Below are 26,093 nucleotides of genomic sequence, written 5' to 3' on the forward strand. Positions count from 1 at the left end.
CCATACCTTCCCTCTGATCTACAACAACCACCAGAGATACCACCACCTGCAGTTCATACTAACATATGGACACCGGACATGGTTTTGTTCTAGGGTTCCTGGGGTTTTTCAGCACAGATGGGGAGTAGAATTGTTTTAATATATAAATAAGCAATTTAACATTTCTGAAGAAGCAGCAGAACTATACTAAAATTAAAATTCTGAAATATCTCACAAACATTTCTCTACGGCTCTGCATGCAAAGCTTGCTAGCATTCTGCAACTCAAATCTACTGCAAAAATCACCCATACAGAAGTACACACTCTTCTAAACAAAAACAAACAAACAAAAAATCACATCCAATCTACATGCTTCTCTATAGACAAAACCTGTTCTGCACAAACACGCCGAATATTTACTTTTGAAAAGATCCTCTGTCCGCTGAGAGTATCTAATAAGGACTGACCAGTATGTGTGTGCCACCTTAACCTTTGCATCGGGAAAACAGCAGAGTTAGAAGTTTTGTGAGTTGCATAACTGAGCAAGTCACACCAGAAGAGAACAGCTCCTTCAGCTACAGAATCCCACTGACAGCTTGGGGACCTCCAGCACTTTGCGGGTACAGGCACTAAAGCACAGCCAGGTGGGGAGGCTCTGTGAAGTGGCATATTCCATCAGCTCCTGTCTCTCTCCACGGAATTAAGCAACCACCCAAGGTGGTTACCTTCCTTACTACATACCATTTACTCTGTTCCAGGGGAAGCACTACTAAACACAGCATCCAGCAAAAGGTCAGTCACGGTACCCAGAAGCCGAGGGTCTACGTGTGCGTGCAGGGAGACTGCTCAGAGTCCTTGCTCTGCAAAGTGGTAACAGTCACAGGGAGCAAAGGGAAAATGGAAAGGTTATTCAGGAGGGAGGGAACCCTACAGCAAAGAAATTTTCAGGCATACTTTAACCAAAAAAATAATACAGTTAACAAATACTTTGGATACCTTCAAGTCCTCTGCACATTTGTATGCGGGGACAGAAGGGAAGTTGCACGCAGAGGAGAGCAATGACACGCAGGAGGAAGCTGGGCAGAATAAGGAAGGCTCTGAGCTTGAATCAGTAACCAGCTCAGATACAAACACCAGCCGGGTACAACCTTCAAGGTACGTTTGCCATGTTGTACACATAGCAACAGAGGTATCCCAACAAAAAGGCATACTGGTTTTGTAGCTTTAGGCTTTTAAAATGTTAATGGTTCAATGGGGTTGAAAAGGGCAGAATGGAAACTAGCGGGAAGGGTGACTGCTGTAGGAAAAGGCAGAAAACGCGACGGAGAAGGTGGAAGACACACTGGTCTCCTCACACATGCTTCAAGTTCTCACAGACTCTGGAATACAGATTGTCTGTGATATTCCTTACCAGTGCTATTAGCAACCACACATATCCAAACATCTGGCCACTAGCTTCACAACAAAGGCATCACAGGGAACAGCACTGCAGAATTATACATGACCCTGTATCTTTAGCATCTCAACTGCCTGCACTCCTACATATATCTGTAAAGAAATAAAACGAGAAGTTTCAGTTACAAAAATGAGAGCTGTGAGCGCCAGAGCAGCTCTGGCCTTAACTTCACTGTAAAACTCAGTTTCTAAGATGAGATCAACTGTGGTGATACCTCTGCAGGAAAACCTTGGTCTTGCTCATTAGATGTTGAGGAGCTAACTTTACCTAATCCATTTGAGCTGCACCCACAATATAAATGGTGTATCACCCATATTGGCTTGATCCAACCGCGATAAAATTGACGTGCCAAAGCCAAGGCTCTCCCTGAAGTGAGCCTTCTTCGCCCAATCCCACCCCACATTATGAACGATGAGGACGACACACAGCTCCAAGGATCCAATGTACCTCCCTCGACATTTTATTGCACCGGTCGCAGCAGGGGCAAGGCACAAATTACTTTGCTGTGGAGATTATCAGCAGCAAGACATGCCATGGGTGCAGGCTATAGATAAGACAAACTCACAGTACCATTAGTGCTGTAATTCCACTCACTGAGGGCTGAAGGGGTTCCGAAGTTCAGCCCTTGGCCTGTTCAGCAGAAGCATTTCTTACCCACAGGGTTCAAAGGCAACATGACAGCAGGTGCGTGTTACAGCTACTCTCAAAGGGCACACTGGGAGCTGAATGGATGTCTGCCTTACACTTGGCTCAGAGGCAGGAGTTACACCAAACGGGATGCCTTGGAAGGGTGAAAAATGCCATTTGGCAACGTTAACTTGGCCACTCGCTCTGGCACTGACCACTGCCTGTGTTAAAAGGCACCTTCATCAGAAGGGCCAACTCCTCAACCTGGAATTAAAACAGAATTTTAAAGCTAGCCGAGGCATGCTTCAAAAACGCTGTATCCTCACAATATTTGTACTGTTAGGCCATTACTTTGGGCTTACTCTTACCATCAAATAACAAGCAACTAAGAAATTACCCCAGGTTAATAAATCACTTAAGTATTCCGCTGAAATTTCTGGTGGCCAGTTTGGGGGGTCCCTTTAGATGAGGTGTAGTTTCAACATACGTTCTGAGGGTACCAACATGCCGTTACCTAAACTCCCACTTTTTTTTTCCAAGGTCCTTGTTAAAATGAAGCTGAACTGCAGAGACCCTTTGGCTTAACGGTGCCCGTTAACCACCCCGTCCGAGGGGTCATTACCAGTTATAAAAAACCATCAGAAGGATATTCGGCAGCGGCGATACCGCCCCGTCCACGCCGGTGAGCTCCGCCAGCCCCTCCGACCCCGGCCAGGGAGACCGACCCCCTCAGCGCCGAGGGGACCCCCAGCACCGGCACCCGGGACCCAACAGGAGCGGGCAACCCAGCCGGGGGCGGCCGTGCGGGCGCCCCTCCCGCCGCCGGCGAGCGGCTCCCACCTCTCACCGACACCCCCCCTTCCGCTAACAACGGAGCTGCCGGCCGCCGCCAGCGGGACGTGAGGAGAATTGAAGCGAGACCCGCCCCGCCACAACCAGGTCTGGAAGAATTCAGATAAACGGGAGTGCGGGGAGGGAGGGAACCCCCTCACCGGCCCCCCGGCCCGGCCCGGCGCTGTCCCCGCCGCCCACCTCCCCGCGCCCCGCCGCCGCTCACCGCCTTTATCCTTGCCGTACATGTGCCCGGCCACCTGGTGCGACAGCGGCACGCAGCCGTTCAGCCCCCGCCGCCGGCCCCCCGCCGCCGCCGCCGCCGCTACCGCCACCGCGGGGCCCGGGGAGGCGCCGAGCGCCGGCTGGGCCGCGGCCTCCTCCGCCTCACCGCGCCCGCCGCCCGCGCAGCGCCCGCGGCCGCCCTCCGGGCGCCCCACCGCGGGCGGCGCCGGCCGCGGGGGCTCCGTGGCCATTTCCCGGGGGTCGGGGGGTGGCGGCGGGTGGCGAGGGGCGGCCGCGCTGCGGCGGCGGCGGCGGGCGGGCCTCAGCGGGCGCTGCGTGCCGGGGCGCGGGCGGCGAGAGCCCGCGGCTCCATCACCCCGCGCCGCGCCGCTCCGCTCCGCGCCGCCCACCCCGCCGCTAAGGCAGCGACTGGCCGCGGCGCCGCCCCGCCCCGGACGCGGCTCCGCCTCCGCCGCCCGGCCCGGCCCGGCCCGCGGCGGGGCGGGGGTCGCCGGTCGCCGGTGCGGTGGCGACGCGCGGCCCTGCGGGTAGGCCGCGCCCGGGCCCCGGCGCCTGGGGGAGGCCGCGGCGGGCAGCGCCGGGGTTCCGCTGCCGGCGGAGGCAGCGGGGCCTAGCGCAGCCGCCGAGCGACCCCCGCGGACGGCGTCGCTCCCTGGGCTCTCCCGGGAGGGCGTACCGCCGAGAGCCGCGTGTCGGCGGGCAGAGGCCGTTCCCCCTCCGCTGTTTCTCGGGGACCAGAAATACACCCCAAATCCTCTTCAGTTTTATATCAGTTCACCGTCATCCCCAGGTTTGTTTATTTTCCCTTCAGTCGATACGAGGGACTACACGTGAGAGCAACCTGGAGCATGTAAACAGTGTTTGGGCTTCCTCCGGAGACAGGGCAATTGCCAGGCAGCAGCCCCTGACTCCTCCAAAGTAGCGACACAAAGAGCATCGTGTATGTCGGGGGAAGGTCTGTGTTCGGTGACCCCACAGGAATTTTCCCAGGCTTGTTCAGGATGGCCTTGGCCTCCTCTGGAGAAAGCCAGGACGCAGCCCCAGACTCCTCCAAGGTAGCCACAGGAAGTTTTTGTCCATGCGGCTGCAAACCCAGTAGCTCCCTGGGAATCCTCCCAGGCAGCTCCAGAATGTTTTGGCCTCCCCTGGAGACAGCTGACTTTCACAGGTTGCAGCCCCAGGCTCCTCCAGGGAATCCACCCAAGGAGTTTTGTCGATGTTGGGGGACGGTCTATGCCCTGTAGCTTTCTGGGACTGCTCCCAGGCAGCTCTGGAGTCTCTTGGCCTTCCCTGGATATAGCTGAAGTCTCAGGTAGCAGCCCCAGAGTCCTAGTTAGTTACTTGAAGAGCTTTCTTCGTCTATATTAACATACATTAACAGCTGGACTCAATGGTCTTAAATGTCTTTTCCAACTGAAATGATTCTGTGATTCTAAGTGGGTGAGGACTGTTAAAGAAGTCTAAAACAGAGCCTTATCAAGCTCTGTAGGTGCTGGTCTTGCATGGGAGCTGCGTACACCTGGCCTGACACCAGAGCAAAACTGGATAAGGGATTAATCTCTAACCTGAATTTTAACTCCCCATGAGTAGAGGATGGTATGCACAAGCCCTGCATTAACTCACAGGACCCCAAAGCCTGCTGCCTGGCTGGGAGACTTTATGAACACTCCTTTTCACTAGGGCGTGTATCAGCTCTGTTTGTCAGACTTGAATTACTGCCTTTTCTTTTTGTTGTTTCTTTCCTTTATAAAATTAGCTGAACCCTGTGAATATTAGAAATGCACTTTTGCCACAGTATCCACCAGTATCTAGTTGTGTTTAACGTCAGTAGGACACAGGAATGGGAAAACAAGGCCAGAGATGGGAAAATGAATTTTAGCAGATATATGACATTCCCCCAGATTTTATGAAAATGGGCTGATGTACCTCGGGAATCAGCGTTGACATTAGAGGAGCGACAATGCGGTGAGCTCAGCTGTTACTTGCCGCCTCTTCCCCAATCCCATACTCGGGAGACGTGACAGGTGGTTGGGAGAACTGGGTGGCAATTTGGAGGATTTACTGGGGAAACTGAAGTATCAAAGGAACAGGAAGGTCACAAGGAAAATCAGAGGACTGGAGGCTGAGAGGAAGGAGAATAGCATAAAAGTCTGTCAAAACTGAGTTTCATTAGTTCATTGTTCATGGAACAATTTGTTTCACTCTCTTAATTGGGTAAGATGGGGAAGACAGTGGTAACAACTCAGCAAGATCCTTTCTGAAGTAAAAAGGCTGGTCAGAAAACACTTTTCTCCCTTACGAATATCCCCTAGTCGTCAGCTGTTACTGTCCAGCCCTAAAGGAGTCAGATGGTTGTGAGTGTAAGCTCCTATCTTCAGTTCCCCAATGCTGAATTTTCCCAAGGCGGTGCTGACGCAGGAGAGAAATACCACAGATTGGTCAACCCTTGCACAAAAAAAATTGCTGAGAAGTACAGTGAAAAAAAAAGCACAAGTGATACATGCCTGGCAGAGAGAAGGCTCCCAGTCTCAGCAGCAGCAGCTGCTGCAAGGTTTGGATGCCAACCTGAGCCTTGCGGAGAGATATCTCCCCCTGCAGAGATGCGAGACACTTCGGCTGATCTGGGTCTAAACAAAGAGAGAAGAACACAAATGGCATTTCAGACTTGCACGAGTGCCCATCTAACACTGCGATCTACCTGAACTCAAAATCTTAATGGAAAAAAGAATGGCATTAAAAGGCAAAAAATTGGAATTTAAAGGCGATTCAAGTACTTGGTTCCGAACAAATAGCTTCTAGATATCCTTAGAGATAACAGACGTGGGCCTGGAGGGGATTAAAAGAAATACCAAAGCATGAGTAATTGGAATAAGTAAACAGTGACAATTTCCTTTTCCCTGATATTTACTTTAGTCAGATTTATGCATATAGAAATCAAGTGACGCAAGACTCGATCTTCCGCTCACTCATTCCACCCTCACGCTTCAGCACATGACGTTCACGAATCTTATCTGGGAACTTCTCCTAAAATAAAACAAGCGAAACCAAGAGAATACCAGAAATGACAAATAATTAATTTCTCCACAGAGTGTGATACGGTAAGAGTTTGTGCTGAAAGCTGAACCTGCCAGCAAGATCCCCGAGGAGACTTCTCCTCTCCAGGCTGTCCAATTGCACTCGAAGAGAAAGCGAATGAGGCTGCAAACAGCTCCTAAAGGGGCAGGTGGTTGGGAATTCCCCCCAACAGAACGCGTTTGGCAAAATTATGATTAGTTCCAGGTTACTCTTCCTCTCTGTTGCTGGAAATCAACCTTACCTCACTTGGTCTGATGAAAATTGCCTGGAAAATATGATGCACGCATTTATTTTGCACAAACTGCTCTGTGCTGCAAGAGGATGTCTCACCGGCAGATTGCAAAGCTCCCCCAAACTGAGCGAGGATTGCAGAAGAATCACTTTCTGCTGAAATAAAGCCCTTTTTCAAACACAACAGCTAGTTAATAACTAACCGCAAGACGCAGGGTAGTTTAGTACAGGAAATAAGCTCATACTTCAGTGGAAGTGCAGGGGGACATTAGGTAAACAGATCAGGGGAGCTGAGACTTGGCCAAAATATTGGTACTCTAGAGGTATGCTGACAACAAGCACCGCTGGATTTTTGACCGTCTGTTTGGATGCTTCACAGCCACTTCTTCCTCACCTCGCCAACAATAATGCTTCTCTGCCGGAGCCATGAAGTCTGCGTGAGAGCTGTGGATCCTCCTGCCCACAGAGCCACTTCCTGCAGCAGGCGGCCGTGCTCGCAGAGCTTCTGCCGGACGAACAGATTGCAAAAAAGCCGACCTGGACCATACACGTGGTCCTGGTATTTCATCAATTTCATCAGTTGGTGCAACCAATAGTTTGCTGGATGGGTGAGAGCATCTGCAGCGGAGAGGAGGGCCTGTCCTGCTCATTCGGCATACGGCAGACGTTGTCACAGCAGTGTGGAAGTTGTAGCCGTGTTGCAGTTCTTTTTTTCTCACCGTTTCACAGCAGAAGGGTTGCTGTATCGCGCCCTCTTAAAATAGCTCAGGGCTTTTAAGCCTTTGATAAGTTCACAGAAGTTCTGTGCTGTCTTCTTTGTTCTTGTTAAGGAAAATCTAAACTACCCTTGTCTCTTGTAGCTGTAAAACTCAACACTGCTGCTTTCCCGCTTTCTTTCCTAGCTACTGCCTTGTCACTTAGGCATCCAGTCCCACAATGATTAATATTTTACTTGGCTCTGACTGATGCAGACTCTTTGACACTACTCTCCTTCCTGGCAACCAGGTACATCTGGGGTTTTCCAGGATGAAAACAAAGGGATGGTGACTAAAGCTAACCTACACCCTCCAGAGATAATGCAGTACGTTTAGAAAATGACTGTGAGGTTAATTCATGGCAATTGTGTCTTTTCTGAAGCACCTTTTCTACAAACAGACCACAGCTGTAAATTTTGGGAAGCCTTTTATATTAGAAAGCTACGAGGACTATAAAGGTGAGAAGCATATTTCAATAGTTTCTTCCTCACAGTCCTTGGACTTTTTATCATTAAGCAAAGAATTTGGAGGAAAGGTTCCTTTTTGGCCTGAAAGAAGGTGGGAAGCAAATGAAAGGGCTTTCAGGGCGGAGAGGAGGCAGCAGTGGGTGTTTGCTGAGACTGGTTTTATTCAACATGACCTGTAGAAGGGAGCGTACACAAAGTCTTCAGGTCTGTGGACGCTCCTAACCTCCTTAGGGCAGTCAAATGCCACACTGATGGCAAAGAAGTCCCGCAGGACCTCACAAAACTGAACAAAAGGCACAGTGTTGGCATAGGAGCTTCAGCGTGGATAAATGTCAGGTAATGCACGTAGAGGAAAATAATCCAAACCAAAGCTGGTTGTCACAGAACCAAATCGGCTGTCACAGCCCAGGAAAGTGATCCTGAAGTCACTGTTGACAGGTGTCTGAGATCATCAGCCCAGGTGTGTCCGCAGCCACAAAAAGCCAACAAAATGTTGGGCAACATCAGGAAGAGCACTGAGAAGAAGATGAAAGGCATCATTTTGCTGCTACGTGTAGCCTCAGCGTGCCACATATTAAGTCTGGCTTCCATGCCTGCTCTCTTACGGAGAATAGGAACGTACCATTAATTAACTGGTGCAGAATTTGTGGCAAGACTATAAACTGGTGTTTTAGCTGCCTCCAGCCCTAGAAAACAGCAATGAGGTGTGTGTGCTTTGACATCCTGGGGCAAGAAGTAGTGCTCCTTTCTGAAACAGAGGCATTAGAGCAAAGTCTTTAGTACCATCTCCTGATCTCATGGCTTACAGGTAGCTAAAGATTACTCCCTTTGTCTTTCTAAATAAAGATTTTCAAAGTACGGTGTTGTATCTCTATCAGGGGGTGGCTCAGGGTTTACAAATGCCTGATGGCATTTTACCAGTCACATCCGAATGCTTTAGGATAACCCTGGTACTCGATTTAAGACGATTAACATGCTCAAGCGGTTTATTTAAAATGCCTCTTTGTCTTTCCCTAGAGGCTTCTTGCATTGCCTCCACCTGCAGTAGAATCAAACACCCATTTATTGACTAAACCCACTGCCAACTGGCATTAAGAAAAGTCTCTTCTTTTAAACAGTATTCTACTCCTGGACTTTGTCTGCAAAGCAACAGAATTTCAACCCTTAAAAAGTAATTTAACACATGCAGATGTTGGAGCCAAGAATAAGACTGAAAGAGCAAGATCACACTGTTTGAAAAAAGCAACAAATTCAATAATTACTTGAAGCCTGTTCTGGCTGTTGCTTTAGTACCCGAGTCTCGAGCAAGAGCCCCAGCGGTGAACAGACAGTGCATCTTGACCACGTCTTATCCATGTATGGTTGTATTTGCCAGCTGCAGAACAGTATTTAAGAAAAGTTACGCAGTCAGTGACCTTATCATTCATTTTGCTGTGTTTCTGTTGCCAGCTGACTTGACTGAACGGCACAAACTTTCCAGCTACTGAGCAGATCCTTGCAGTGTTGCTGATTTTTGAATGCTTCACACATTAAAGATGTAATTTCTGGCACCGCTCAAGAAGCTCCTCTTTTCTGCACAGGCTTCTCTCGGAGAGCAGAAGGCACTTTTTTTGTATAGATGTGCCATGCATTCGAAAATGCTGAAAGAAAACTGCAGTCTGCATGACAAAAAGGATGCAAAGCAGAGCAGATTAAAGGCAGTGCAATGTCAAATCAGAGAGGAGGGATGGTTCAGTCTTCAGCTAGGAAAAAAACCAAGAGAAGCGATCTCTCTGTGCCTTTGTGAAATGTATGCAACTACTGTGTATTGAAGAAAACAGAAGTTGCTTGAGAACCCTGATAAATCCTTTCTTAGCAGTCCAAACTGCACATGAGAAAGGTGAACTGAATTCTGCTTTGCTGTGGTCACGTAAACCCACTGGGATTTTACCGACTTCAGGGAGCATACGGGTAAATACTCCTATTTATTATAATTGCACATCTAATTAACCCCTTTACAAAGGTGGGCATGGAGGAACATTAGACTGCTAACAGGGGACCCACGGCATGAGTGTGAGTTGCTTTCTGTCCAGTACTGCAGGATTTCACAAACAGTTCAGGAAGAAAAAACACAGTAACAGATGTCTGCTCGAGGCACGTAACCCCTTCGGCTCTAAGGAGTAAGTTTTTGACTAATAGAACAGCTTCATCCCAGAAGCAAATGAACAGCCACTTTGTACCTCTTATGTTTCATTCTATTAAGAGGTATAATGAAATGCAACATGTCATTTTCTGTAATTTGATTTATCCCTTTTTGCTACCACCTAGCAATGTTACATGGTGTTAAATCTTCTCTTTAGCTTATGCTCTCTTCCCATCTGCCACTTTATTTCTTCTTTCTCCCCTTCTTGTTTCTCTCCACACATTTATTTTTATGTTATTTAGTTTTTATTCAGCTCCTCTCTGCGTTAGCCTCAGCATCAGGCAGCCTAGAAATCATCCTGCCTGAGAAATGCACTAAGCACCGCAGGCAGCGCCGCTACACCACTGCTACAGTAGAAAACAGGCAGCAGAGAGCTTCAAGCAACAGCCCCTGGAAGCCGTCCTAAATTAATGATGGCTCTAGGAAAATGATCATTCTCCTGCCAGTGCAGAGAAGCCACTCATCAGTGCAGGAAAACCAGGGCAGAACAAGCCTGGGTGCAGAGAGCAGCTGGGGGAACGTGTACCACAGTGACAATGGAAAAGGCATTTGGTCTTCTCAGCAGCTCCACGTGAAATGTTCTGACCGGGCTGAAACAGAGATGCTGAGCACTGATAAACTCAGCCTGCTGGCAGGCGCGTCACCGCGTCCCCTCTCTGCCCACGCGCCATGGGGAGATCGCGCTGTTCCGCCCCAGCCAGCCGGGGCTCGGGGGGGGGGGCGTTTGTCAGCCTTGAAGCTTCGGGAGCTGAAACAAAAGCCAAATTTAGTACGAGACTTCCAGGATGGCTGAAGAAAAGCCAGCTGACAAGGTTTCTTTGCAACACCAGTGCTGAGCTTCACGCCTATGATCTTATCCTTCCTGCTATTATAAAATGTTCTTCCGTTATTGGAGTGAGCGACTGCGATACAGCAGTTCCATGTCTTTATCTGGCTGTATTACACTTAAAGGAAAATCCCCATCCTACTGCTGTGCAACTGTGCAAAATAAATTTCACAGACCCAAACAGCACCAGAACAAGGTCCAAACTGCAACAACTTGGTAAAGTTTAGTAGGGCCTGCGGTCAACTCCGCAGCTGGCTGTGGGGGAACTGGTGCTACACCTCCTGGCTTCAAAGCACGTGAGCCTCCGCACGTGAGAAAGCTGCTTCGTCCCAAATATGTTTATGAGCACTCCTAGACACCTGGGCTCAACAGCAATGCTGCTGGGAGAAAAATACATAAATATACGTACGCATAAAAAAAAACCCTTAAAACCAGCATTGCACACATCAAGGAACTTCCATTGCACAGCGTTTGTTTCCTCCCAGTGGACCAGTGTGTTATTGCAATGCTGGCCTCCACCATTTGAAATTATCCATTAGATTAACGGTGCTTGAATTAAACGTGCAGGAAGTACATGTAACTTCCAGCCGTCTCCTCAGGCATGCCAATTCTAGAAGCACTTGAATACTTGACATTCAGACTATTCTGATGAGTGACAATCAGTTACCGCAGAAGCAGTACTTTGATTTGTTCACCTTCCTACTGAACACTTGTATGTTGAAAAATAACGTAGAACAGAAACACCGTTTTACTCTGGGACAGGAATCCGTCACTGCTTTAATATGAAGGATTTGTACCACATTTCCATGTAGGAATTTCAAGGTGATGTGAAAACTGCACGTTTGCAAAAGAATTTCTTTACAGTTAAAACTTGGCAAAGGTCTAACCCATCCACTTCATATTTTGGAGATTATTTGAGGAAAGCACTGAAGAATGGAGATTGCAGAAAACACCAGAGCCTGCCAGCACTCAGGCCATCAGAACACGGTAGCCTATTATGGTACTACGGAAAAAAAAATGAAGCATTGTCTGGGATGCTCATCAAGACTGCTGGCAAGTTTGTTTACTCAAATTCAAGTATCTCTTTTCACTATCAGATTCAAACAGCTCATACAAGAGTAACAGGAACTTTCAGGTACAGAAAATGGTACGTGCATCAAAATAAAATTTAACCACTTTGTGTCAACATTTATAAATGTGACACTTCTCCAAAACAAGCTCACCAGGATGTAAGCCAGCAAAGACTCAGCTCCTGCATCTTTGCTTCCCAGGAAGAAAAACTTCTCATGAAGCCCGCTTCCCCAATACCCAAACTCCAGAAAATGTTTTATTGGCAAACTCCAGGAAATAGTTTTATGACTCAGGAGACTCATCTGAAACTTCAGGACTTCATCTCTGAGAACATTAATGCAGTTTTCAGTGAACTTTTATTCCTTTAAGAGCAGCCAGGCTTTCCTGCTAACAGGGAAAGAAGTCTCAGAAGGAAAACCTAACCCAGACACAGGTTTATGATTACAGCAGCATTGGCGTACAGCACTACTCACAGTGTAACTCTCCCTTGAAAAAAACAGTGCACCCATGAGATAACACAGACGTTACAACCTCAAGATTAAGATGAGCTCAAATGTGTATTTGACAAAAATACAGAAATATCCAGTGTTATATTCTAATAATACAGAAATAACTTTGTTTTGGATAAAAGCAATGTATTTGATAATTTAAGGTTAAAATAACTTTCCATATGCATCAGTACTTGGCCAAGTAAAAAATATCAAGTTCCTTTACAGTCAAGACAGGAAGAAAAGATAGAAACTGAACATATTTGACTGCAACTTCTTACAAGTAGAGGTCTCTCAGACAGTAGCTGCCCCTGCTATAGCACTCCACCTGCAAACCTTCTTTCTCTACCTCTGTGCCACCTTCTCTACTTCTTGTGCCTTCTGCCAAAGTTTGGACCAGTCAGCTGAAAGTCCCACATTGAGAATATGCAAAACATTTTCTTCAATCTTAACCAGTCATACCAACCACACTCTCTTAAAAAAAAAAACACACACCAAAAACCAAACCACCAAACACCAAACACACCTCTACTGCCCCAATCATCTGGAATAATCCTTAAGGGTCCAGGTTGAAATGTCAGCTTCTTGAAAAGGCCCTTTTTCTAGCTCTGAGGTAGTCTCTCTGTCCCAGGACATTGAGAGCTCAATCTTACACAGGCGGCAATTACGCTAGGGTTTAATACAAAACTGCCCTCTGCCACCCCACTCTTTGGGTTTTGCTTTGTAGTCATTTGCATGTTAATAAATCAAAGCTATTTAACTGAAGGAAACCAACGTGACAGCCATTAATGCAATCATGTCAGACAAGGCTGACAAGTGCCATACAAAAGGAGAGCAAGAGCTCTCCTTGTCTCATCCTTCCTTTTCCCCTAGTTCCTAGCTGTCACCAAAGCCTTTCCTTTTCAGTGTCAGTTCTTTTGGTAAAATTAGCTGAACCACATTAACGGTTAGCCCAGGGAGGCAGGAGTTATTTAAGACACATGGAGCCTAAGGCCACTTAGTAAGAAAGGTGTGCCTCCTCCCTCACAGCGGGAAGAGTCCTCCAGAACCAGCCAGGGCAACGAGAAAGCAGACAGTAATGATGGGCAGGGTTTTAGTTTTTATTTTAGCCTCTGGAATAAATTGGCATAGCCTCCCCCACAGAAGTGTCCTGTGGTCTGGGGAAGTTGGCTTCACTGCTAGAGACCACAAGTGAAACTAAGGCTTTCTAGCAGCAAAGACAGCCCTGCCACCCCTGCCCATCCCTCTTTGAGCACTTCCTATCATTCCACTTGTCTACTAAGAAAGCTCTCGTAGACACCATCTTCCTAATCCTGCTCTCAAGACAGTCTGCAGTTCTGGCACTATGTTCTTGATACCATACAGTAGCAGGGTCAAGTTTCAACACTGCTGTAAAATCAAAGATAAAGTTGCCCTTTAGCCCCATCTCACTATAAGCCTTTTATGTTGTCTGTTCGTAGTTAGCAATTTTGAATTTGTTCTTTTACAAAAGCCACACAGAACAGTAGTGTAATAGGCCAAATGTGACACCTGCAGAAAATGCAGCATAATCAGAGGTTAAGCAGCATCTTGGCACCATGACTTCTTTCCTGCCACTGTCTTTTACATAGAAATCTAGCCAGACCTGTGACTTTAGAACCTCTCCAGGATTTTAGGATCTACCTTTTGAACACACATTCTACTGAATAGCCTCAGAGTAGTACACATGTATTTGAAAATAATTTAATACCTATTTTCTGATGAAGTACATTCTGTGCGTCATTTTAGTTTCATACTCAATGCGAGGGTACTCACACTTTACAGGACAAAAAATTTAAACCATGACTATTTAGTAAAATATGTACTGTAGTGATTAAAACAAGACAAGCACCAGAGAAAATACACATGCTGAAGCCTTATGTATATGCTATACTGGAAAGTCTTCAGTGACATGACAAAGAATTTGTGGTTTTTCCCCCAATCACAAGTGAGCAGAGGGTTTGTCAGACATTCCTTCTGTAGCTTCTACTGTCCACTCTATGCCTCCTTCCTCTTGATGATCAGAGGCCCAACGTTGTCGCCAGTTTCCTCGTTGTGCTTTGTGTGAGAGCCATCACACAGCGGGAACTGCAAAAAGAAAGAATAAACACATCTAAAGTACATCCAGAGCCAGAATTAAGAACCTAGCTTGAAAGTTCATTAGAACATCTTCTCATTAAATCCACTGTGACCCCAGACCATAACTTTTGTGCTGGTATGTGGGGTCTCCCTGACTTTTGGCTGAACACTGGTTTTGTCCATGCAGTGCAGAGCAGGTGAGAGGCTTGTTTTGAAAAAGCAGCAACTCAACTCCACTCTGTTTGGTGTTCCTGCCTCAGGCCAGCATGAGGAAAATGCAGCCCAAGCTGACCTTCAACTGTAACCTACATGGAGTATCTCACTCTCAACCTTGCCCCACACTCTGTTTTCCTGGGCAACAGCCAGAGTTGAGTGTAGTTACAGAAGGTAAGTGGGGTGAGGAAGAAAAACAGGAGATCCTTTGCTGATTTTTTTTTTTTCTGGTTTTCCGTAGCACGTGATGAGAAAAAGGACAGTTTCCTGGGTTCACCTCTTATCAGCCCTGCCTCCAGACAGCTAGAGGCGCAAGCTGCCTTTGCTTCATCCTGACCCTGCTCATCTCATCGACACAAAGGTCTCTTTGTGCAAGGTGGCTTCCATGTTCGGATTTTGACCTGCTAATGGAAATAAAGTGCACTTCTAACTGACATGGCTATTCATCAGGGGTTTTAAGGGTAGCACCGATGAAGTCATTTGAAGAAATGTTTGGGGGAAAAAAAAAAACAAAATCCAAAAACTAGAACTGCCTGGTCAGAGCAAGACCCACAAGGATTCCTTCAGCCAGCCGTGAGTGCCCAGATCCCAGACAGTGACAACCACTCTGCTCCTGGGCAGCTCTTTTCATGTGCAAGAGCAAAAGGACATTCTGTGAAGCAACAAGAGCGAGGTTAGATGCCATCACTCCTCAAGGGTGTGTTTTCAGGGCTATGCCTCCTCTGCAGAGGAAACCCTGGAGACGATCACAGAAATCACACACCAGTATTTTGCATTCAGTTACTATTTTGTTTGCTTAGAAGTAAAGGGAATCCAAGTTGGACATTACCCAGCTTTTGCCTCTGCAACAGCAATATTCCCTTGCAGTACAGTCACAATCAAATAGTCTTTGACACACCCATGATTCCAACGTTCATGCCTCAGTCACAGGCCTTGAAAAAAAAATAACCCCCTATCACCCATGCTTAGTTAGAATAAAAGATTTCAAAGTACTGCATGAAAACAATATAATGAAGACAATATACTTGCAAAAAAATTTCCCAGAGCTCTAAAAATAAAGCCACATTCCCTGTAGGGTAGGGCTTTTTGGCAGAAGGAGTTTGTTTTTCAGAGTTACAAAATGTCAAAACCCATGTTATAAGCGGCAGGTGATGCTTCCAAATAAAGAAATCCTTAATTTGGAGAACACTCATGTAAGCTGATTCATGCAGAAATTTTATCATCAAATCAGTCATTTGTGACTCAATGAGTAGGTTACTACAGATGCTTGGAAAAAATGTAAACAAACAAGATGTATGTTTATGGGACACTGACCAGCTTCCAACCCAGATGTTCCTGGGCCAGTTGTTCCATGCAACCCCAGAGTCCACTGGTCTTCACACAATCATTGACCCAGCTTCCATCAGACATTAATGTCACATGTGCCCCAAGGAGGCAAGGCCGAGGTCCAGCTACAGCAACATCATCACTTCAAGTTTGCAAGTGACAAAAATGGTGGGATTCATAGGCTTCAGATAGCAGAGAAATCTAACAGCTACCGACTCTGCTCTAAATTCATCGTCTGGGTCAGCTGGTCTCAGAACCACTGGTTCCCAGAGGTTGGGACACTAGACTTGAGCTTCTCAGAAAAAAACCACCACTTTTACAGGGCACCCGCTTGGTCATATTGAAGACCAGATACTGAATAGATAGATCCTGGACCTGACAACATGTTCATCCTTGATTAAGATAAAGCAGGCTAGCAATAGCAGCCAAAGCTCAAACCCTGAGGGAATTGTGCAGTGATCTGGACAGCTCAGCCTATTTCCCTTGACACTGAACAGGTTTAGATTCTCTACAGCTCCTTCTTCTGATGTTCTGCAGCAGTATTCCTTGACCTGCAGCCCGGGGACTAGTAATGTCTCTGGAAGACACAGAGGTTGCAGGTCATTGCCAAAGAAAGCAAATTAATTTATTCCCCCCCAGCTCATACACTTAAAAATGCAGAAGAGTAAGAAAACAAGTATTCTAGCTTTAGACTAATTACAGTTAGGTTTTAAGACAAAACTCTTGCCTCTACATTGGTAAATTTGAACACTGGGTTTTTCCACACAACTTGACAAGCAGTGCTATGAAGTGTCTGCAGAGCACAACACTGAGTAGGAAAGGGCCATTTAAAGAACTACCTACCACCTATTTTAACAGTTAATTACATCCCAAGACAGACTTATTTGAAGATACCGCATTTGTTGTTGTGGGTTTTTTTAAACACATGCAGCCCACAAAGACTTTGGCCACCACAACCACACACACACAAAAAGCCTGTGAAGTATACTATTTCAGAAAAAAAAAAAACAACTGAAAATAATCTTGCTCATTTTTTAAGAGTTACTCCAAAACACCCTGGTATAGCCCAACTGTCTTGTTATTTCCCATGCAGGAAGACCACCATGTGAAGCCAGCTGCAGTGCATCCACACCGTCCGTGCACACTGAAGTATCCACTGGTTCATAACGCTACTGGTGCTATCAACAGCCTCACGCCCCAGATGAGGCTAAACCTGATGAGAAGTGCTCACAGGGTCATAGAGGGGGACATTCCTTCTAACCTGTATAGGGAATAGAGATCCCCACACACCACTTATTTACAAAACCACAGCAGGTTACTTACTGCTTACTTATTGTAATTCCCTGCATTAGAAGCACACACATTCTATGATTTCGGCATCGTATAAACATCATCTCGCAAATTTTAACAGGATCTTAGTTTGAGAAGTGTAAAAAACAGACAGTGCTAGCTAACTACTTCCAAAGATGACAAGCATGTGAGAATGATGAAGAACATCTCTGTATTTTATTACTGCTTGGCAATAACTGAACGTGAGAAGCACCCACACCATCTTAAAGATCACGCTACCCACCATACACAGTGAACCGATCAGGGCAAGAGGAAGGCAGCAAAACTGGGCACTGCAGTCTTTGAAGCAGAACATGCTGATTAAAACACTCATTATTAAGCATCAGTAAAAAAAAAATACCTTCAAAATTTTCCACCTACCTCCTTAATGCCTTTCCAAGGCCTTTCAGATGAGAGCTCTATCTAAGAGTGGATTCATTATAAGGTAGCCCCATCTACTTCCTTTCAATGCATGATTAGAGCCCTAACTCAGTAGGACAGTATGATCCTGAGAACACCCCTTCAATATATGTCAAAACATACTTAAGATTTTTATTTCACAAAAAAAAAAGACAGTATCAAACAATAGCTAGAACATTGGCAGAAGCTGCAATGCAACCACTAAAACCAGACACTATCTCCCATTTCTGTTTAGGTAGGAAGCAGAAAGTACAAACACCAAGGTTCAAGTTAGGATTTTTTTGTTTGTTTGGGGGTTTTTTTGGCAGAAGCACTGAAGGAGGTACCTACACTATTTCAACCTGAGGTAAACCCAAATTCAGATATTAAAGTTCATATACTTCGAGCAGCCTTTCTCCTTTTCCTTTTCTGAAGCTGTAGCCCTCACAGCAGCTTCCAATGCTGGATTCTGACTGTCAGTTGAGACTGACCACAAAAATCTAGTGGCAATGCTGGTATACACATGCACGATACCTGCGCATGCTGTGCAGCCAGCAGCACTGCACGTAAGTGTACACACTTCTCTGTTTAATTATCATATTACATCTAACTTAATCCACGGAGCACATTGTGGCCATGGCAGCAGGGTGGGGGTTGAAATTTTGTTTTTCAGTTCTGACTCGGGACAGAGCAGAGAAGACAAGTCCATCTCCACAGGACTATTTCACAATCAAGTCATGATGCTGTTTGATCCTCAGTAGCATTTTAGTGTTAAACCAAATACTGTGTAACTTCCCAAACTGTTTTGACCTGCAAGGTAATGAAGTCTGATCTGACAACTGCAAGAACCCAAAGTTACAGCACCTGGAAAACTGCAGAGTATGGCCCAATTAGATCATTATCTATCAGTACCAAAGGCCTGAGAAGTCTAGTATTCAGTTCACCCACAGAGAGGAGAGTGAGCTAGATTTCAAGGCTGTTAGCCTCAGTTATCTGGCTTTGAATGTCTTTATTACTTTAGTCTCCACACCTTGACTTCTAAAAAAGCTTTTAAATGTGTGCCAGTGGTAAACAGACAAGACTACTCATCCAATCCGCTTTCTCTCACTACAGATCCCACAACTACCACTACAGATGAATTATACAGATCTCAGCTACATCAAATGTCACACATCTCTACCTCAGATTTAAATCCGATCTTAGCATTAATGAAAGGCTAGGTATCATGCTTACTGCTAATTTTAGGCAATTGAGGCAACCCGGCTTTGTATGCAATTAGGTTGGACCAGTCTCTAGGCCAGACTTTTAACTGCTCTGAAACAGAGGCTTAAAGTATGCCATCATGATTTCACTGGCTTTACTTCAGGATCACCCATATAACTATTTTGAGTTGTTAAGGTACAAATGTATTAAGTCCATCCATATAGATTCTTCAAAAGCTTTTAACCACAATGACTTCTTTTTAGATTACCTCCATTACCACTGGAAACAATTCACCGGTGTGCTCATTCATGTGGCAAAAGGTTGCTATCTACAGTACACAGCAGTACCACAACAATAAATTCAGGCCAGAACAGCAGTACCACTGTAACACCACCTGCACAAGTCAAGCTCTTCCCAAAATAATTCTGCACTCACCCTGTCTGCAAGATTTAATGATGGGCTCAGACACTGCAAGTGACAATTTGACACCAGCTCTGATATACCAAGAGACTTCTTAACTGATTTGTGTTACTAACACCATGAACTAGTAGCAAGGTACTTTCTGACTGAGTAAGCTTCCAACCTCCTCCACTAAAAGGTGTTTAAGGTCCACTCAGACTGTGGTTCCTGAGCTCTCCTTCACCTGCCAACAGGCCAGTAGTTTTGGATAAGCCTCAGTATTAGCACAGGCAGCACACAAAATGGTATCTGTCATTTATGACTGATTGCTCCATACAGCAGCTCTCCTTCCAAGAGATCTGCTTCTTCAGAGCTACAGAAATATTTTGTTCACTATTAGCACTAATCTGCAGGCTTTACTCTGAGTGACAGCATAAATCTACACGGTTCTATGGATTAAAATATTGCTACATCTCACTGCACAATAGTTTAGGTGAAAAGAATAAATAAAGCAGTCTGAAAATAGTTTTGTTGAAAGATGCACGCACATGAACAAAACTGGACCATTTATTCTTATCTTACCTTCTTAGATCGCCAACAACGACAGTACACAGCCTTGTCTCCCAGATCTTCCATGTCAAACGCATGGACTACCTTGGGGTTATCCTTCTGGATATGGGGATTCACCATGGCTTTGCAGCATTTGTCTTTAGAGAGAAATTTTTTGTAAGCTAGGTACCCGACAGCAGCTGCTCCAGCAGCTAAGGAGACTGCAGCAATCCATTCCACTGGAATAAAAGAAAAGAAGAAAAAGAGACTGTCAGGTTTTGACCACAACATTCTATTAAAACTACTCATAGTAGTAAATGTCACCATGCTCATGGCAATACCTCTACTTTCCAACAGACCTTTTTGTTCTGTAGTGGTAACACAGTACTTGAGAAGAATATTTGCTTTTGGCACTCGCCCAGTTAAGCTGCTCTTTTCTACTGCTCAGAGTTCTCCTTCACCCCAATCCCTTCTACACCAGGGCTAGGATTAACCTGACAGGATTTTGGGGTTTTTAACCTTTTATTTGGGAACCTCTGACATCAACATTGGTAGTATGGTGTTTCCAAGCTCAGCACGTTAAACCAGCTACAAGTACACCCTGTAGCAGCAAAACCCACTGTTGTTTCAGTTGCAGGAAAGTCACTAAAAACACTCAGCAGCAACAACCCAAGCAGGATCCCCCAGAAGGTATGTGCACTGAGTAGCTCTTAACAGAATGCAACTTGTAACTTAAAGTTAACAGGTATTTGGCAATGGGGAAATTATTTAATATACTACCACTTCAGAAGAGTAACAAAAGACAGCTTAGATTAAATCCCTACTGTGGTGTACAGGAAAGAACATGGATCCAAAACCAGTATATTTAAGAATAATAGCACGAGTTTATTTTAACTGGATTAGGTCCTGACTCTCTGAAGGACACTTCCATTAAAAAGAAATCCTCTTTCCACCACCTCTCATCCTCACTTTTCCTCCCTCGAGTTATCTCTGAAACGTTTGCTGTCTTGCTCACTTAGGATAATTTCCTTTTCTGCAAGGAGTTTTCCTACTTTTTTTGTGGCTCTATTGTTTTCTCTCTGCCTGGTGAAAACATGCTGGACTTTGGCCCAAAAGTTCTCATTGTGGCAACAGCGCCAGCCGTTCCTCTCAGAGCTGCAGGCAGCTGCTCTTTCTTTGCTTTTTATCCACCACTTCTACTCACACGTATACTCCTAACGTGTACATACGGAGTTTGACAGACAAATAAACAGGAATTTAAGTTTTAGCACATTTACACAAGAAAACTAGAGCAGTCTCCAGTTGGGAATTTCTATCCTGCTCTTCCATGTTAGCATTGGATTTGAAAGATGCCAAGCCAGATGGCATCTTTGGAGCAAGAGACATTACTACATTAAAGGCTAAGAAGAAACAAAAAGCCTTTGTTAGTTCTTGCTACTTTCCACCACTCACTGACTTGCTGTGCTGCTGCTGTGAGCTTGCACTAAAATGATCAAGGTTTTCTGCCCTGTCCCGCAGCCTTTTTTAAAATCCGTATTTTAAATTCCTCAGCTAAAACACGGCATTAGTGCACACACACCATACTGATCCACAAGGGTCTGGATATAGCAACTGGTGGAATCAGACAAAGTATTTGTATGATGTCTGCAGCCATGTCAGATCAGGGAAGGCAGGCACTCCCTGTAGTCTTACTAAAGGAGTAAAGGATGCAGAAATCCTTCAAAGTTCATTTTCTTTGTAAATGAAGTGGAAGAGACCAACATATACTGAGGCCTCCCCTGCAAACGAGTGACGATCCCTCCCTAAAACAAAAAGGTGATATTAAGGTACAGAAAACCATCTTTAACATCAAAGAATTTAGGGCATCTCTCTGCTCCTAAACTCCTTAAAACAATAAAAGTCCCAGAGAGCATATTGTGAACTCAGTGGTTTATATACATCCACTCACTTCCCACCTCTTTATCTTCCCATTAGAAACTAGCCAGAGTAATGCATTAATTTTAATAGGGTAGGGTAAAGTAGTGAGGTGAAATTAAAGAAGGGATTCTATGAAAAAAACCCAACCTGCTTTAATTTAGCAAAACAGCCCAAACTATTCCAAAGAACTGCCACAGCTTAAATCAGAGGCAGCAGGTTCCCCCAAGGAAAGCCACTGCAGAGAGTGCAGCACCCTTTCCCCTTCTCACTTGAGCCCATTTCCCCAAGCAGAACGGGGCTGTGGCAGGGAGGAGGTACCCAACCAGTTCAGGGACAAGCTGGCTCTGACAAGGTTCAGGTGATTTCTCATGAAATGTCAAGTGCAGCTATAACAGCGGCAGGCAAAATCAGAGGTACTGCCCATACTGGGGATTTCAGAAAAGCAGCAGTTGCAAGGACTGCCCGAGCCGCTAGCTGACACATTGTCCACGGACCAAGTCTTACCCAGCGTTTCTAAGTATCTGATGAGGGGACAGAGATGGACCATATCCGTTCCCTTAAGCAAAATAAGGGGAAAGAGTGACTCTAATGAAGACCAAGGATGACTCCTATAACTGAACCAGCCTTTAAGGTGCTGCACCATAAGGAAGCTGACCTTCTATTGCACTTATCCAAAAGTCTAGGTCAGTTTAACAAACCAGCAGAGGAAAAGATTCTGATGATAAAAATATTTCCAGTGTGAGCAGGAAAGTCTGTAAATTCTGTAGCTTTGCAGCCCATTCCAAAGAGCTGTTCTGCACATCTGCAGCCAACCCAGATCCCTCTGACCATCCCTCAGGCCACCTACCACAGCCACAGACAGCACATCCAGCTCAACAAGCAGAGATTATTAATTCAAAGTAATTGTAATCTCATATTTCAATGACTTTCTACTTCTTCTGAGGGCCAGATTCATCTATTACACACAGGGGCAGACTGTATACATACAAACAGCTTAAGATATTTTTGCTTATAATAGATCATAGTGTCTTTTGTACTGTATTAGCTTTTTTCCAATCACTTCTCTGGAGCAGTATGATATCAACTGCTAATACAGGAAATTCAAACATTTAAAGCAGTTTATTCTTTACATTTCGGCACTGCCTTAATAAGCATCATGTAAATTTATGAAAGCTATTTGAATTTAACAAATAGACTCTCTCTCATCATGATATCATCCTGCAAGGTTTCAGAGGCAGTAAGTTTTGTTGTCCACTGTTGTTTTGTTTCACAAACAGATTTAGAAGGGCTGCAATGCCCATTTCATCTTTCAAACTAAGTTAATCATAAAACTGTACCTGGAAGAAAAACACTTTTCAGAAGTTTTTAAATGCTTTAAACTCTGTTTCAAGAGGCTTCTGGTGCCAATTCAACAGTTCGCTGCCAAACAAGGTCATGCATATATTACTGGAAGAGGCATCCGCTAACAGAGTGACATTGATGTGGAATGTCAAGGTTTTTTATTTTTTTTTAAAAACACTGAAAGCAACTTTTGAGTAATTATTAAACAAATCCCAATTTTGGTATAATACCAAAACACATTAGAAGTCACTAGACAACAAGACACTACAGGCCTGCGTAACCGCAGAAAAATTGTTTCAATGTCATGAGCACTAAAGGATGGAAAAGGTTTGGCTAAAACTCTGGAAAAATTAACACACGAAGGAGAGAAAGTAAGAGAGATGGGAAAAAGGAAACTGAAGTCCAAAGAATGCAATCCCAGGAGAGCAGGCAGTGCACAGAATTAAACAACAACAAAAAAATCAAAATAGGAGAACAGCAACAAGCCAATGATGGGAATTCTATTTTCTTCTATATTCTTTGGACATATCCTAATGAACAAGAGATTTGATTCACAAAGTTTCTCCTCTCTTCTCTCTAAACAGATAGAATATTACTCTGCATGTTTCCAGGATCTAGGCTACAGAGGTACTTTTAGTATCTACCAGAGCACTCAAACAGATTTTATCTGCAGGAAGAACATGCGTTTACCATCTGCACTGACAAGCACAAGAAGAAACTGAGATGGTCTTGGCTCTGCCAGGAGTATGCGATCCTTGCTACGACACATATCAGTTTACTTTCCAGGAATTGGCAACAACATGGGGGATAGTTGCACCCCTACAAAGGTAGTCAGAGAAAGTCCTAAGAGGCAATTTTCAAGTTACCTCTACTGCTTAAAAGATGTCCATGTTATTTTAAAGTCAGCTACAGAGTAATAATTCCAGATGTGAAAAATCTGTATTTTTTTGTCTTCAGAAATGCTTATAACTTTCAAGTGTTGTTCTCCTCCTTTTGTTGCCAATGAAGAAGCTATTATCATCCAAGAGTTGTTTGTGACAGTTCAGTAGTGTAACTCTCACAACAAAAGGCCACCTTTCTCCAGGCCATGCTTGGAGAAATAGAGGACACTCACTTACTGAGGAGTCATCCAGGATAACTGGCTGCACAGAAAGCCGAACAGTAGAAGCAGGTAAAAGTCACATCCACCACTTCACAGCATCCACAAGAAATGGGATTATGACTGACAAGCTTAATTTAACCAAAACCATAAGGTAAAGAGACTACCCGAGGGAGAAAGATTGTTGTACCTGGCCCTTAAACAGCTAAAGACAAGCCACTGTGATCAGATCTGTGGTCAGTGTGGGGTCACACCTGCAAACAACCACATTACAACAAAAAGCACTAGCTGCGCTCTTCAGTGCCTTGCAAAGGCTAACCTTTCAGCATATATGCACACCAATATACACTGAAGCGATTAACTCTCCAATTACTGTCAGGAATTAGATCCCACAAAAACACAGGAAGTTTCAGGTGTCTAGTTTTCTCTAGGGAAACAAGCATTAGGATGACTTCCAGAATTCATCAGCCTGAGACACACACAAGCTGAAGAAAGAGCTGTGACCTGCCAGTCTCCAGGTGATGATCAAGTTTAATCTTGACAGAAATCACATTAACCACATGCTGCCACCTCCTCCTAAACAAAACACCCTCCAGACTGCTCTGATCAGCTGTTCCCCTGCCTTCCTGGGATAAGAATATTTTCAGTTTAATTAGGAGCACGTTCTTCTCCCTCCCCCACAAACCAAGTTTTCTTCTCAATTCCTACTGTGTAGAAACTGCTCTAATTCTTGCAAGTTTATAAGTGACAGTAAACTCCCATTGGGAATGCAACCTGGCTGCAAGCTATTACCAAGTCATCTTCAGGGCTTTGGTTTGCTTACTTTAACAAGCACAGCCTTCCATTACTAGAACCTATTTTAGACTACAGTGATGCCTTTGCCACCATTCTCTGTACCAGCAGCATACACCCCCCCCCCCCCCAATCTATCTGGATGGAGTACCCTGACTTAAGGGCATAAACCATCAGCAGCTCTGCAACTGGAAACCACAGCCATGCAGGTGAAGTTCATTTTTTGGAGGAAATCAGATAATTCAGCTCTCCACTCTCTCCTTCATCCATCCCAATCCTTTCATCCTGCCCGGTTGCCCAACAGCATTTAAAACACACAACTCTACTTCAGGCATAGATCAGGTCAATCATTACACTGTGCAATTATCACCATTATGCCTACTGTACAGTACTGGCCTTTGAGGATAAATTAAAACACCAGAAAGCTACAGGTTTTCATTAAATTTACAGCCGGCAGCCTCACATAAAGTACGAGGCCTGAACAAAGGCAAAGCCCAACAGCGAGGCGGCAAGGGGAAAAGCAGAAATAAAGCAGCGGTGCCTGAAACAGGCCGCTCCCCATCACAAATAAAACCTGGCGGGTGGCCGGAGCTGACTCCAAGGGCCGAAACGCACTCAAGGGCCTGGCGCGGAGCTCAACGCCCTCCAGGCCTTCACAGAGTGGAGTCGAGCCGAGCCGGGAGGGTCCCTCAGGGACTGCAGGCCAGACCGCCGACCCTCCCCCTCCCTAACCGGCTACGGGGGGCGGATTTTATTTAGGTACGCATCTACCCAGCCGCCACCCGCCGCAGGGGGCGGCCACGGCCGCCATTTTGTCCCCGGGGGTCCGGCGGCGCGAGAAACGCGGGGGGTGCGGGGGAAGGGACGGATGGACGGGACACGGACAGACACACGACACCCTCCCCTGCCGCCCCTTCCCAGTCCTCTCCGCCGGCACACGGGGTACCCGTGGCCGCCCCGCACGCCCCTACCCCGCACAGCGGAGTTGTGCCCCGGCCCCATCGCTCCCGCTCCAACGCCGCAGAGGGCACGCACACCGCCTCACACCCCACCGCGCACGCGCCGCCCACCGCCCGCCCGTAAAATGGCGGCGGGGCCCCTCCCCTTAAAGGCGCCGCTCGCGAAGAAAAGGAGCGCCCAGGGTGGGGCCGCCCTCCCGCCGAGAGGGTGGTCACGGGTGGTGGCTGAATCGCAC

The 26,093-nt window shown here is 45.7% G+C and overlaps 2 protein-coding genes and 1 long non-coding RNA gene across 5 annotated transcripts in view; 1 reads left to right on the top strand and 2 right to left on the bottom strand.

The window, feature by feature from the left end:
• The window catches only part of IPMK (inositol polyphosphate multikinase), a 44,135-nt gene extending 40,751 nt beyond the window's left edge, over window positions 1-3,384 (bottom strand). The window contains exon 1 of one of the 2 annotated variants that reach the window (XM_074830172.1): window positions 3,120-3,384. In XM_074830172.1, the coding sequence (XP_074686273.1) occupies window positions 3,120-3,369 (250 nt within the window). In that variant the 5' untranslated portion in view covers window positions 3,370-3,384. Of the gene's footprint in view, window positions 1-1,702; window positions 1,958-3,119 lie in introns of those variants that run through there. The other variant, XM_074830173.1, reaches the window with a different exon arrangement.
• On the top strand, window positions 2,030-19,767 carry LOC141925717 (uncharacterized). 2 transcript variants are annotated; one of them, XR_012623918.1, is made up of 4 exons: window positions 2,030-2,119; window positions 2,603-3,001; window positions 14,786-15,217; window positions 16,964-19,767. It is a non-coding gene; the product is annotated as an uncharacterized LOC141925717 (long non-coding RNA). The 2 variants fall into 2 exon arrangements; XR_012623917.1 differs by lacking the exon at window positions 16,964-19,767 and having other exon boundaries at window positions 14,786-16,858.
• CISD1 (CDGSH iron sulfur domain 1) lies at window positions 12,084-25,968 on the bottom strand. The gene is made up of 3 exons (XM_074830174.1): window positions 25,870-25,968; window positions 19,783-19,988; window positions 12,084-14,340 (listed from the first exon to the last, which is right to left on the bottom strand). The coding sequence occupies exons 1-3, from the start codon at window positions 25,898-25,900 to the stop codon at window positions 14,251-14,253; spliced, it is 327 nt and encodes a 108-aa protein (XP_074686275.1). The 5' UTR covers window positions 25,901-25,968; the 3' UTR covers window positions 12,084-14,250.
• Between the last annotated feature and the right edge of the window lie 125 nt (window positions 25,969-26,093).

This window comes from Strix aluco, chromosome 7, assembly GCF_031877795.1.
Source record: "Strix aluco isolate bStrAlu1 chromosome 7, bStrAlu1.hap1, whole genome shotgun sequence".
Classification (NCBI taxonomy): Eukaryota; Metazoa; Chordata; class Aves; order Strigiformes; family Strigidae; genus Strix; species Strix aluco.

Coding starts and splice junctions, on each gene's coding strand:
- CISD1 (XM_074830174.1), bottom strand. CDS start 25,900: ATGGGGCCGGGGCACAACTCCGCTGTGCGGG. Junction 19,989..25,869: donor GCACAACTCCGCTGTGCGGG/GTAGGGGCGTGC, acceptor CTTTTATTCCAG/TGGAATGGATTGCTGCAGTC. Junction 14,341..19,782: donor GTTGTTGGCGATCTAAGAAG/GTAAGATAAGAA, acceptor TTCTTTTTGCAG/TTCCCGCTGTGTGATGGCTC.